This window comes from Rhinopithecus roxellana, chromosome 8 (genome assembly GCF_007565055.1).
Source record: "Rhinopithecus roxellana isolate Shanxi Qingling chromosome 8, ASM756505v1, whole genome shotgun sequence".
Classification (NCBI taxonomy): Eukaryota; Metazoa; Chordata; class Mammalia; order Primates; family Cercopithecidae; genus Rhinopithecus; species Rhinopithecus roxellana.
In genome coordinates this window covers 79515393-79527427 of record NC_044556.1, presented here as the reverse complement: position 1 = coordinate 79527427, position 12035 = coordinate 79515393, and the positions used below count along the sequence as shown (strand labels likewise).

At 35.9% G+C, this 12035-nt stretch overlaps 1 protein-coding gene across 5 annotated transcripts in view; it reads right to left on the bottom strand.

Annotated features, from left to right (window-relative positions):
- Positions 1 to 12035, bottom strand: part of SLC30A7 (solute carrier family 30 member 7) — a 106378-nt gene that overhangs the window by 15266 nt on the left and 79077 nt on the right. For 4 of the 5 annotated variants that reach the window (XR_004058947.1, XM_030936824.1, XM_030936822.1 and 1 more), the window contains exon 10: positions 8131 to 8280. Coding sequence is in view for 4 of the 5 variants with exons in the window: in XM_030936824.1 (XP_030792684.1) it covers positions 8131 to 8280 (150 nt within the window). In the remaining variant the exon portion in view is untranslated. Of the gene's footprint in view, positions 1 to 6088; positions 6147 to 8130; positions 8281 to 12035 lie in introns of those variants that run through there. The other variant, XM_010377251.2, reaches the window with a different exon arrangement.

Genomic DNA, 12035 nt, shown 5'->3' with positions numbered 1-12035 from the left:
TGCCCCTGCACCCCCTAAAGCTATTTAAAACAAAAACAAAACAGAACAAAAAAAAACCTTTACTTTGCCCTACGTCTCCTTCTGGGCTCCCAATCTCCACTCTTCTTTACAGAAAAAGCCTCAAAAGAGTTATCCATATTTGCTGCCTACAATCCTTTTTCTCACTTCTCTCTTGAACTCATTTCAACAAATCTTTTGCTTCCCAACACTTCCCCAAAACTGTTTGTCCTGGTCAGGTCCACATTGCTCACATTAATACCAATTTTCAGGCCTCTTCTTCCTACTTCACCTATCAGCGAGAATACAGATGGTCACTCCCGCCTAGTAAACATATATATATGTATATTTTCCCTTTTGGCTTCCAGAGAATATTCACTGCCTGCCCTTTTACCTCACTTATCAGTCTTTCTCAGTCTCCTTTGCTAGTTCTTCCTTCTCTCTGAAAACTGAAATACCCAAAGGCTAAAGAAAAAAATAAAGCTTGGTACAAGAGCTAGTAAATACCTCAACACTCACTCCCAATACACTTACCACCTTGTGATGTATTATACAACTTATTCAAGGTTTTTATTGTTTATTGACCTCTCACTATAATATAATCTCTCTGAGATAAAGGATTTGGTCTTCTTTTTTACATTGCTGACTCCTAGAACCTCAAGTGGGAGCCAGCATACAGTAAGTGATCAATAAGTATTTGTTGAATTAACTGAAACTCCACTAATTTCCTTCTTTCAACCCAAAATGATCTATTTTTAATTAAAGGAACCCGTCAGTCACAATAAGCCCTTTTTTCTCAGTACCACAGAATAAAAGGTAAATTGGAATATTTAATAGGAAAAAACCAGAGCAGGGAAAAAATCTATTAGCATTACCTTCTCACAGTAATTTCTGGACTCCTCAAAGCGCTGTTTTCTAGCTTGACTTTTTTTCTAGAATTCAGGTAGGAGGGCTCTGTACAATACTAAGTGCTTGAAAGGATTCAGGAACTACTCGAATGGATAAAAGGCTTGACAGGCTCTAGAAGCTTGCCAGCAAAAGAAACATATTTTAATTTTGCTGGTGCTTCTTTTTTTTTCTTTTTCTTTTTTTTTTAAATAAAAGCCTTCCTGTGGAAAGTTAAAGCTGTTACTCAAATTTAAGAAAAATATATTTAATAGTATCTTCTCCTCAGTTAAGATGATGTGGCAGAAAAAAGACAGAATTTAGTATCTGTATGTTCTTGAGTTACAAATTAAAATCAAACTTCATTTTTTCTCATTTTTAAAGCGTTGATAAACACCAACCCTACTAATCTCACACAATTGTTACATATTCATCCAATATTTGACAGATATTCAATAAATCCTTGCTATATACCAGGCACTTACAAAGGCTATTACAAATTATTATGATTGATTACAATTATATGATCTGACATTATCCAGATGACACCTGAAATGACTGTACTTAGAAACTCTTTAAAAATTCTTATATATCAAACCATAAGAGGAAACAAATATTGTTCAAATAAATTGTCTTAATTTATTTTATTTTTCAACAACATTGTTAGGTGAAGTAAAATGGGCAAAATAAGTTGGGCTCTTTTTATTGTCTGTCATTTTCCTTACTCCTAGCCCTAACACAGAGAAGATGGTAATAAAAAATGAAGTAGCCCAAGGCAATCAAAAAGAAAGGAAAAACAAAAAGGCTAGGTAAATTATCTTTGCATAATCATGAGTTAATTACTCAAGCTGATATCCTTCCCCTAAGGGCTTACAGCTTTCCACAAAAGCTCAGTCTAACAGAAAAAAAAAAAAAAAAAAAGTCATTTTGCTTTATCCATCTGGCCTGATGAGGACAGCTTCAAGTTTTACAGATTCTCATTTTCCTCTTCCAGTTTCCTTCAAAGTAAAGAGAAAAGTGGAAGAATCCTGTGGTAAATCACCTACTCCCTGAATGCAAACTAGGTTTTCTATAGTTTGTTCACATCACAAAGACATGACAGACACTCCAACAGATGAAAACACTGCTTAGGTCCATCGTAAATTCTACCCCTAGAATGGGACCAGGAGCCAGAGGCTGGCTGACAGGTCCTTAAAATGTGAAAACCATATAGTACTCATTGCATATCCTGCGAATAATGTACAAACCATACTCCAGTCAATATTTTTATAAATGGGAAAGGCACCTAGTTATTTTGAACACTTTTATGCTCCTAAGAAAATAAATGTTAACCTGGTGCCACAGGCTTAGAATATTTTCAATACATATTTATTGTCGTAGAAAGGATAACAAATCAGAAGTAAAAAATTTAGAAAAATAAACAGGAACATTTTCTGTAGAAAATTGTTTCGACTGAACATATATTCATCTTTATCCCTTTAAAATGAAGTCTTGAAAAATTGCCTTACTCTTCCTTGTGAAACCTAAATCATTTCAGAGTTAGCAAAATAATGAGTAACTGTGACTAAATTACAAGTCAATAACAGTAACTTGAGTGTGGGTTTCTTTTTCTATAAATTGTCTTTTGAGGCTCATTTAATATGTTAGGTACTGATCATAGTACTTGGCACATGATGAGCTCTCAATAAATGCTAGCTGCTGATGCTGTTATTATTTCCACCACTGTTCATCAACCAGTGAACTCTTAAATCATGTGGATTACTTAAAAACAATAAACCTAGGGATCTGTTGGCCTCACAACCTGTGGCTGTTCTCTCCAACTTCCAAAGGAGGTCAGATTCTGGTGGACTTCAAGTACAAATGATGAAGAAAGATAATGGGAAGATGGCTAAGGAAAAACTGCAGAGCAGGCAACCAAAATCAATACTTAGGAAACATTAGAGCCCTTGACCAAAAGTTTAAAAGAAAAAAAAAAGAAAAAGAAAAGTGGAAAAATAGTAATCCACCTTCTCCTACTTCCTACCCCCTCCCTCAAGCAGACAGAGCAAGGTTAGATGAGCCACAGGAAGGGATTATGATCCTAGGAGAGTTAACGGAGGCAGAAAGTTTCTGAAACTTGGGGCACTCTTACTTGGGCTTGTGAGGAGGCTTTCTGGTTCCTTCCTGAGTATCAGTGTTAACTTCTATTTTGAGGACACAGAATAGAGCACAAAAAGCTGAAGCAGGAAGTTGGGGGCTTAGGACTTATTAGGCACAAGGGAGAAAGGCAGAAGAGTAGAAAAGACGGAAGAAATAAAGGTAGAAGTTCTATGGAGGAATAAATATGTATTAGGCGAGACCATCTTTTGTGTTTTGTGGAACTGAGAATGGTAATAAACCCCAAGCATATTCTAGACTTTTCTTCAAACATATTTCTAGATGTTTCTTTAATACGTTTTCTTCAAACATTATTTCTAACAAAAAGAAGTATGTTAAAATTTTTAGGATTACAGTTATGATTATGAAGTGTGTTATTTTAAAAAATTAACAAATACTATTGGCCAGTTTAAAACATAAGATGTTAATTGCCTTCCTAATCTAGTATCCCATTTTCTTTTCCTGTCTGTACATGAAACTCAAAACATAAACTTTCCATTTTATCAATTCCCAAATGATAACTTATTTAAAAAAATTGGTGAAAGGGGAAGAAAAGGGAAAGGACTTTTTCTATGCCAGCAGAAAACCTGGTACTTTACAAACTGTATTGTCACATAATCCCAAAGCAATCTAAGTACTAAGTGGCTTTTAGCAATGCACTTGCATAGTTTATATTCACGTACAGCAAGCCAACTTCTTTAGCAGTTAAAGATTAATTGGTAACTCTGGAAAATGAAATTAAAAAGGCTAATGCCTAAGATATAGTCACAAAGCTATAGTTTTATTAACAAAATAGAAAGTTACAATTCTTCAACTTTTAGATATTGGTCTTCTCAGTTTAAAGTTACCCTCATAAAAGTTTTAACAAAACAATTTTTAACCAAAAACTATCACTTACATTCTAATTTAAGACTGGCTATAAGAAAGATACCTAAAAATGTAATAAACCAAAAGCTATACATTATTGAAAAAATCCTTCTTTTTGGTCTTTTGGAACTAAGGCCACCAGTATTTTAAATCTGTCTATAAGAAATACACCTGAAGCGCCGGGCGCGGTGGCTCAAGCCTGTAATCCCAGCACTTTGGGAGGCCGAGACGGGCGGATCACGAGGTCAGGAGATCGAGACCATCCTGGCTAACACGGTGAAACCCCGTCTCTACTAAAAAATACAAAAACTAGCCGGGCGTGGTGGCCGGCGCCTGTAGTCCCAGCTACTCGGGAGGCTGAGGCAGGAGAATGGCGTGAACCTGGGAGGCGGAGCTTGCAGTGAGCTGAGATCCGGCCACGGCACTCCAGCCTGGGTGACAGCGAGACTCCGTCTCAAAAAAAAAAAAAAAAAAAAAAGAAATACACCTGAAGCATCTGTGTGATCAAAAAGGGAGCAATTTGAGTTTTGTTATTTTTGATAAGTAAAATTTATAAGATGTAATTTAAGATTAAATTTTTTTAATTTAAATTTCATCCTATAAAATAAAAATGCTCCTGCAAGCCTTGTTATATACTAATTGCATAAGGATCATGCATTACTAGGGTATACGCAGAAAAGGAAAATAAATTCATGAAAATTTCAATTTGCATACGTCAAAACTAAAGCAGTGATCATAAAACAATTTTAAAATCATTAGGTGATAAAAAGGCTTAAAATACTTTTTCAGGGCTTAAAATATTCAAAGCTCAAATGCAGTTTCCAAAACCAAAGAAGCAGCTGAATAAACTTTCAATTTCAGTCATTTTTAAAGCCAACATTTCTAAAGTTACCAGAAGAACCTCCTTCCACTTACTTGAATGGTAACTTCAGCAGTTCCTAAGCCCCGACACAGCTGCTTGCACATTTCTAAAACTAGAAATTGCATTCCTTTTTAGGGGACAAATTGTGAGTAAGTGCCAAAGTCCTAGGAGATTACGGGGTGTCCTAGAGCTTAACAGAAGCTCACACTACGAGGGTGAAACAACATGGCATATCTAGGAGAAAATTCAAGGTAAAGGAGGGAAAAATAATCTGGAAACATCAGTGAAAAGAAACATTACTGCTAGCCTGGTTATCTTGTTGTCCCCGAAACATGTAGAAGGTATACGAAGGATTCAGACATATTGTGAAGGTCTTGCATGCTTCATTATGAAGGTCATGAGATAGACTTACAGTGTCTGTTAAGAAAGACACCTAGTTGTTAAAATTCTGAAATAAGTGGTATCAGCATATTGTTTTGTAGTAGTGCATGTCTTAATTACACATAAGATTAGCACTGAAGTAAATCCTAATTATACATAAGATTATTTCATTAATTTATTCCCAAAGGGACCTAATGACACATTCTCTTTATCAAAAAGATATATTTTAGATCTCATTAAGATCTTTTTGAGCTTGTGGTTAAAAAAGACCAATGGGAACCCAACAATATTTTTCCATACTTAGCATATATAAAGATGGCTTTAATCAAATACAGTTTTTAAAATCTGTTTATACAACAAATTCATTATACACATATACTCTTCTAAGCATTGGGAATGCAAAATCATGACAGCTGGTAGGAACCTGCACATAAGTTGTACAATGTCATATGTATGACACAGAATAAAGTAATTCTGCTTTGTGGGACACTTAAGGCTTCAGAGAGAAAGTAACAATTGCATTAGATCTTCAAGTTAGAGTAGGATTTTTGTCCCACACAGAAAAGTAAACAGTCTAGTGGGTTTGGAGTATAAAGTACATGGCAATGAAAAGCAGGAGAGAGACTTTAAAAGTCAGTTGGTTCACGCTAGAAATTCTGGGCTTTATCTGGATGGCAATGAGGTGCCACCAAGGTTTCTATTTTTCTTTTTATTTTGGAAAAAAAACTTTTTTTTTTGAGATAGAGTGTCGCTCTGTCACCCAGGCTGGGATGTAATGGCGTGCTCTCAGCTCACTGCAACGTCGGCCTCCTAGGTTCAAGCAATTCTCCTGCCTCAACCTCCCGAGTGGCTGGGATTACAGGCAGGTACCACTATACCCGGCTAATTTTTGTATTTTTAGTAGACATAGGGTTTCACCATTTTGGTGAGGCTGATCTTGAACTCCTGACCTCAGGTGATCTGTCCACCTTGGCTTCCCAAAGCGCTGCGATTACAGATGTGAGCCACCATGCCTAGCCTATTTTGAAAAAATTTAAAGTCAAAATAATAGTACAATAAATACCTGTGAACCCTTCAGCTATATTTACCAATTGTTAATATTTTGCCAGTTTGCTTCATCTCTCTACATATATATTTATATGCAATTTTTTAATTTTACCAAAACATTTGAAAATTAAACATCTGGATATTTCGCCATTAAATCCTTCAACATGTATCTCCTAAGAATTAAGAACAGTCTTCTATAAATACAATACCATTATCACACCCAAGAAATTTAACCACTCATACAATTAAATGAACTACTACAGTCTATAATCAAATTTCCTTGATTATCCAGCCCTTTCCTTTGTGGTTGCTTTTTTTCCCCAGTCCAAGACCCAATCAAATACCACACATTGCACTTAATTGTGAAGTTTCCTCTAATCTAGAATTATCCCCTACCTTTTTCTCCTTTCATGACATTGACACTTTTAAAATAATCCAAGTTAACAGCCTTGGATTTATATGCTGTTGAGGCTCTCACAAGCTATATTTGTCTGGATGTTTGCCCATGGTTAGATTGAAGTTAAACGTTTTTGGTAGGAGTACTACATAGGTCATGTTCTGTATTCCCCATGGTATCACACCAGGAGAAATATAATGTCAGTTTCAACCACAGATTTTTAACACATGGAACCTGTTTCTTCATTAGATCTATGTGTTAGATCAGGCGTCCCTAACCCCCAGGCCACAGGCCAGTACTGGTCCATGGTCTGTTAGGAATGAGGCCACTCACAGCGGTGAGTGGCGGGTGAACTGTGGCATTAGATTCTCATAGGAGCGCGAACCCTATTGTGAACTGCACATGTGAGGGATCTAGGGCTGTGTGCTCTTTATGAGAATCTAATGCCTAATGATCTGAGGTGGAACAGTTTCATCCTAAAACCATCCCTCCTACCACCACCTTCAACCCCCGTTCACGGAAAAATTGTCTTCCACAAAGCCAGTCCCTGTTGCCTAAACGGTTAGGGACCGCTGTATTAGATGATTCTGACAGTGGTATCAATGTCTAGGTTTTTTTGCCAAACGTTTCTAACAAACTAGACTGAGAAAAGAATTTATATTCTCTCTACCTCTTTCTTAGATGTTACTGACATGACCTTCTTATTCTCCCAATATATACACAATGCATACCATAGTAATCAGTCTTTAATTGTCAGTCATATAACTATGTTAACTCATGATGGCACGAGCCTTAACTGAAAGAATTTGGTTGTAGACCATGCACTAATTCATGATTCCAAATGCACTATTAAGAAAAACTCAACAGCATATAAAATTATTAAATCACTCAATAGGTGACCATAGTTTCGCTGTTACACAAAAAAGTTAACAGTCTGCTTTTAGCTATAGTCACTTATTCTTATTCTAAACACTGTTTTAGAATTCTTGGCTTCAGATAGTACCTAATGTATCTTCTAAGAAATGTGCAGTAAAGGATAATATACTTTTTCTTGAAGGAACTCAAATAAGTACAATGATGAGCATATAGGAACTATCTTCCTATTCCTGAAGAATATTAACTAAAATAGGTATTTCCCAAACTTGACTCTGTGGTTGGAAAAAAAAATGTGGTTTTATATTTACCTTATAGTTTAGTAGTATATATGTTTATTATGTTAAATAGCTTTTTTTTTTTTTTTTTTTTTTTTTTGAGACAGGGTCTTGCTCTGTGGCCCAGGCTAGAGTGCACATGGATCATAATTCACTGCAGTCTCAAACTCTTGGGTTCCAGCAACCCTCCTGCCACAGCCTCCCAAGCAGCTGGGACTATAGGCAAGTGCCACCATGCCCAGCTAATTTTACGTTTTGTAGAGATGGGGTCTCACTATGTTGCCTACACCGATCAAGAAATCCTAGCCTCAAGCCATCCTCTCACCTTGGCCTTGTAAATATTTTTAAAACTACTAGTTATAAAAAATGTTAAGACCCTTAAAAAGAAGTTAGTAAAAAAGACATACCTGAGTAAAAATATTATGTGTTTGGCTTAAAATCCACCTAGCATCAGCATCAGGTGCTACTATTAATTTCAAGGTGCCAACATAAACGTCAGAACATAAAGTCCAGAAGTGCTGTTCCTGTAAACTGTAAACTCCTTGCAGCTGCTGTACCTGAAATACAAAGGAGAGATATTAACATCATAATCAAATTAAGTACTCCCTTCTACTTAAGTTATTATGCAATATATCAGTAAACATGGATCCTATTCTCTAGTTTAAAAAAAGGAAAGGATGATGTTTGAATAAATAAATAAATAAATAAATACTCTTGAGTACTAATTATGTGCCAGGTACCATGACAAGTATTTGGGAAATATAAACAAACACATATTAAAATATGTAGGACACACCTGAGAGTGTGCCCCACAGGGAAATTTACAGTAACAATCACTTAATAAAGTCCAACACCTATTTATGACTTGGGAAAAAAACTATTAGAAGGACACTTCCTTAACTTAATACAGGCTAACTACCAAAAATGTACAGAAAATAAGGATGAAACATTAGATGTATTCCCTGAAGATCAGGAAAAAGGCAGACACCCAAATCACTGCTATTGTTCCACATCTCTATATTGATCTGGAGGAGTGGAACTAAGATCAACAACCAGAAGTTAAAAGGAAAAAGTTCAATGTGAAAAGATCTTTATAACAATTACAGCAGTTTACAAATAAAGAGGGAAGCTTCTCTGGGAGTGTGTTAACTATCTATCTCCGGAAATGGTCAAGAAGCTGTAATACCAACTTGATGTCATAGAGGAGATTTTGCAACAGACAGAAGGCTGGGCCAAATGCACATTAAGATCTTTTTCAGTTCGGAGATTCTGAATTTTACATAATCTACTTGGGAAGTTAAGAAAATGTTGATCTTATATCTATCAAAACTATTTATTTTTTGTTGGAATTTGATGAATGTAGTCATTTTTTTTCTATAAACTCCACGACAGTTGATGGGAAATTGAGATAATATCTACCGTGCCTTCTTTAAAAACCGCTTTTATTGGGGAAAAAGATCAAGGTATACTTTTTCTTCCTCTTTTTGGATTCTGACAACATAGCTGTTTTAGCCAGATATCCCTCCACATTTCTTCTACACGGCATCCTCATGGATGAGGCCCAAGGTGAGTTCTACTGTTAATGAAATAACCTGATTGAAAAGATTTCTCCAATGTAGCAGTACAAGTACACGACTGCAGTTATCTTAAAACACAAACTAAAGAATAATTCCTGTAGAAACTGGCTTTAATTTTACCAATTAAAAAATGGGAGGAAACTGTAGTTACAGATGAAAAGGGCAGTGTGGTACAGTAGAAAGAACATGACCTTTAGAGTCAGAGTGACGTGGATTAGAATCCTGATTCAGCCACTAGCATTTGGACCTAAGATGAGCCTCAATTTTATCTAGGGAAAGGAAGATGATACTCACCTTGTAGTTTATTGTGAAGAAGAGAAACTATATATATAGTTTTATATATATATAAAACAATTACATATAGTTATATATCTATAACAATTATATATAGTTATATATAACAATTATATATATGGTTATATATAACTATATATAGTTATATATAAGTTATATATATATAGTTTTATATATATATATATAAAACAATTAGTAACAATTATGCTGATTGATGCTACCTTAAAATAATAACCACAAATCTTGAATGGGCAATATGTACTTTCCCTGTATCAAAAGATTATTTTATACCTTCTCCTTTTTCCTCTAGCCTTCTGATCTCTCTGCATGACTACACTGCCTGGTACATTATAGAGAAAACAGAATTACAAAGAAAATCCCTTATCCTTTACCATTAAAGCTACCAATGACTCCTCATCTATGTCAGCATTTCTGCATTCCCTCAGAGGATATAGTACCCCTGTTACTATCAACAATTAATCCTTCCATTGTGCTTTGGGTTCTATCTTTTCTCACCTTCTCATGATAGTCATTCCTTTAATAATGTCCTTTAGTACTATAACAATTTCTTCCTCTCATTTAGACCATTACCATTAGTTAATGCACATGTTCTAGAACTGTGCTGTGCAATTCAAAAGTCACTAGACACATGTGACTATTTCAATGAATGGAAATTAAGTTAAAAAACAGTCAGTTACACTAGCCACATGTGGTTTGTGGCTTCCACGTTGGACAGTGCAGATTATAGAACATTTCCATTATTGGGGAAAGTTCTGCGGGATAATGCTGTTCTAAAACATCCTACTTTAAAAACAAAAAAATACCCTCTATCCTGATACTACATCCATATCCGCTATCAACTCATTTCTCTGCTCCCTTTAACAACACTTCGTAAAGGAGTTGTCACTGCCCCATTCATTTTCTCCTTAATTCATTCAAATCATGCTCCCTTCTCCAACATTCCAATGAAACTGCTCTTAACAAGGTCATTAATGGCATCCAGAAGGCCAGTCAATGATCACTTCTGTTTTTTTTTTTTTTTTTTTTGAGACAGAGTCTCGCATTGCCCAGGCTCAAGTGCAGTGGCAAGATCTCGGCCCACTGCAAGCTCCGCCTCCTGGGTTGAGGTCATTCTCCCGCCTCAGCCTCCCGAGTAGCTGGGACTCCAGGTGTCCAACACCATGCCTGGCTAATTTTTTGTATTTTTTTTTTTTTTTTTTTTTTTTAGTAGAGATGGGGTCTCACCGTGTTAGCCAGGATGGTCTCAATCTCCTGACCTCATGATCCGCCCACCTCGGCCTCCCAAAGTGCTGGGATTACAGGCATGAGCCACCACGCCCGGCCTGATCACTTCTTGTTTCTACCCTCCTTGACCCCACAGAAATATTCAACACAGTTAATTACTTCCTCCTTCTTCAACTCTGTGATCCTACACTCTTTTGGTTTTCCAGCACCCCACTAACCACTGCCTTTCCTGGCTTTCTCACCTGTGCTCCAAATTTAGAGTTGAAAGCAGAGCTAAAAGAGTAGAATTAGAACTTCTCTGGAGGTAATCACATATAATCTTGGTGTTTTAGAAGTTATTCATATATTGATGACTTATAACTCTTTCTGGTCCTCTGTCCCCAAAACTCAAGATTTTCATATCCAACTACTTAAGTAACATTTCTCCTAGAAGTGTAGTAGCCATTTCCATTTTAACATATCCAGAATATAACTCTTCATTTGGGAGATTTTCCATCCTCAAACCTGTACCAACAAGGCCTCAGTCTCAGTAAGTGGCATTACCATCTAGTAAGTGGCATTACCATCTACCAAGTAATAAACCAACACTTTCTCTACCCTCTGCTAATATAATCCACTTCCAAAAACATATCCCAAATGTATATTTATCTTCACTGCTACAACTGTAATCTAAACCACTATTGTTTTTCACTTAGAGGACAATAATTTCATAACTGGTTTTCTTTGCTTTCATCCTCCCTAGAATATGTTCTCTTCATAGAAAACACAATAATCTCTTGAAAACATAGGATTTATGACACTTCTATTGCCTAAAAGCTTTCCAATGCTTCCCACTGAGTTAGAATTAAATCTAAATCTCTTATTATGACCCAAAACCCTAAATGATCTTGCTCCTGCCATTCTCTCCAGGCTTTCAAGCCATTCTTCCCTTTATTTAATATGCTTCAGCCACAATGGCTTTTTTTATTCTCTTCTTCAAACACAAATTAAATCCAGCCATAGCACTTTTACATTAGCAATTTCCCTTGCCTGGAACATTCTTCTCCAGTATTTTCATATGGCTAGCTCTTTCTTGTCATTAAAGTTTCAATTTCCAGTGCATATAACTTAGTGAATCTAAGGTAGCCATCCATGACTAACACATCACTTTGTTTTATTTCTACTATAGTAATTCTCATTGATATTTTCTTATTTAT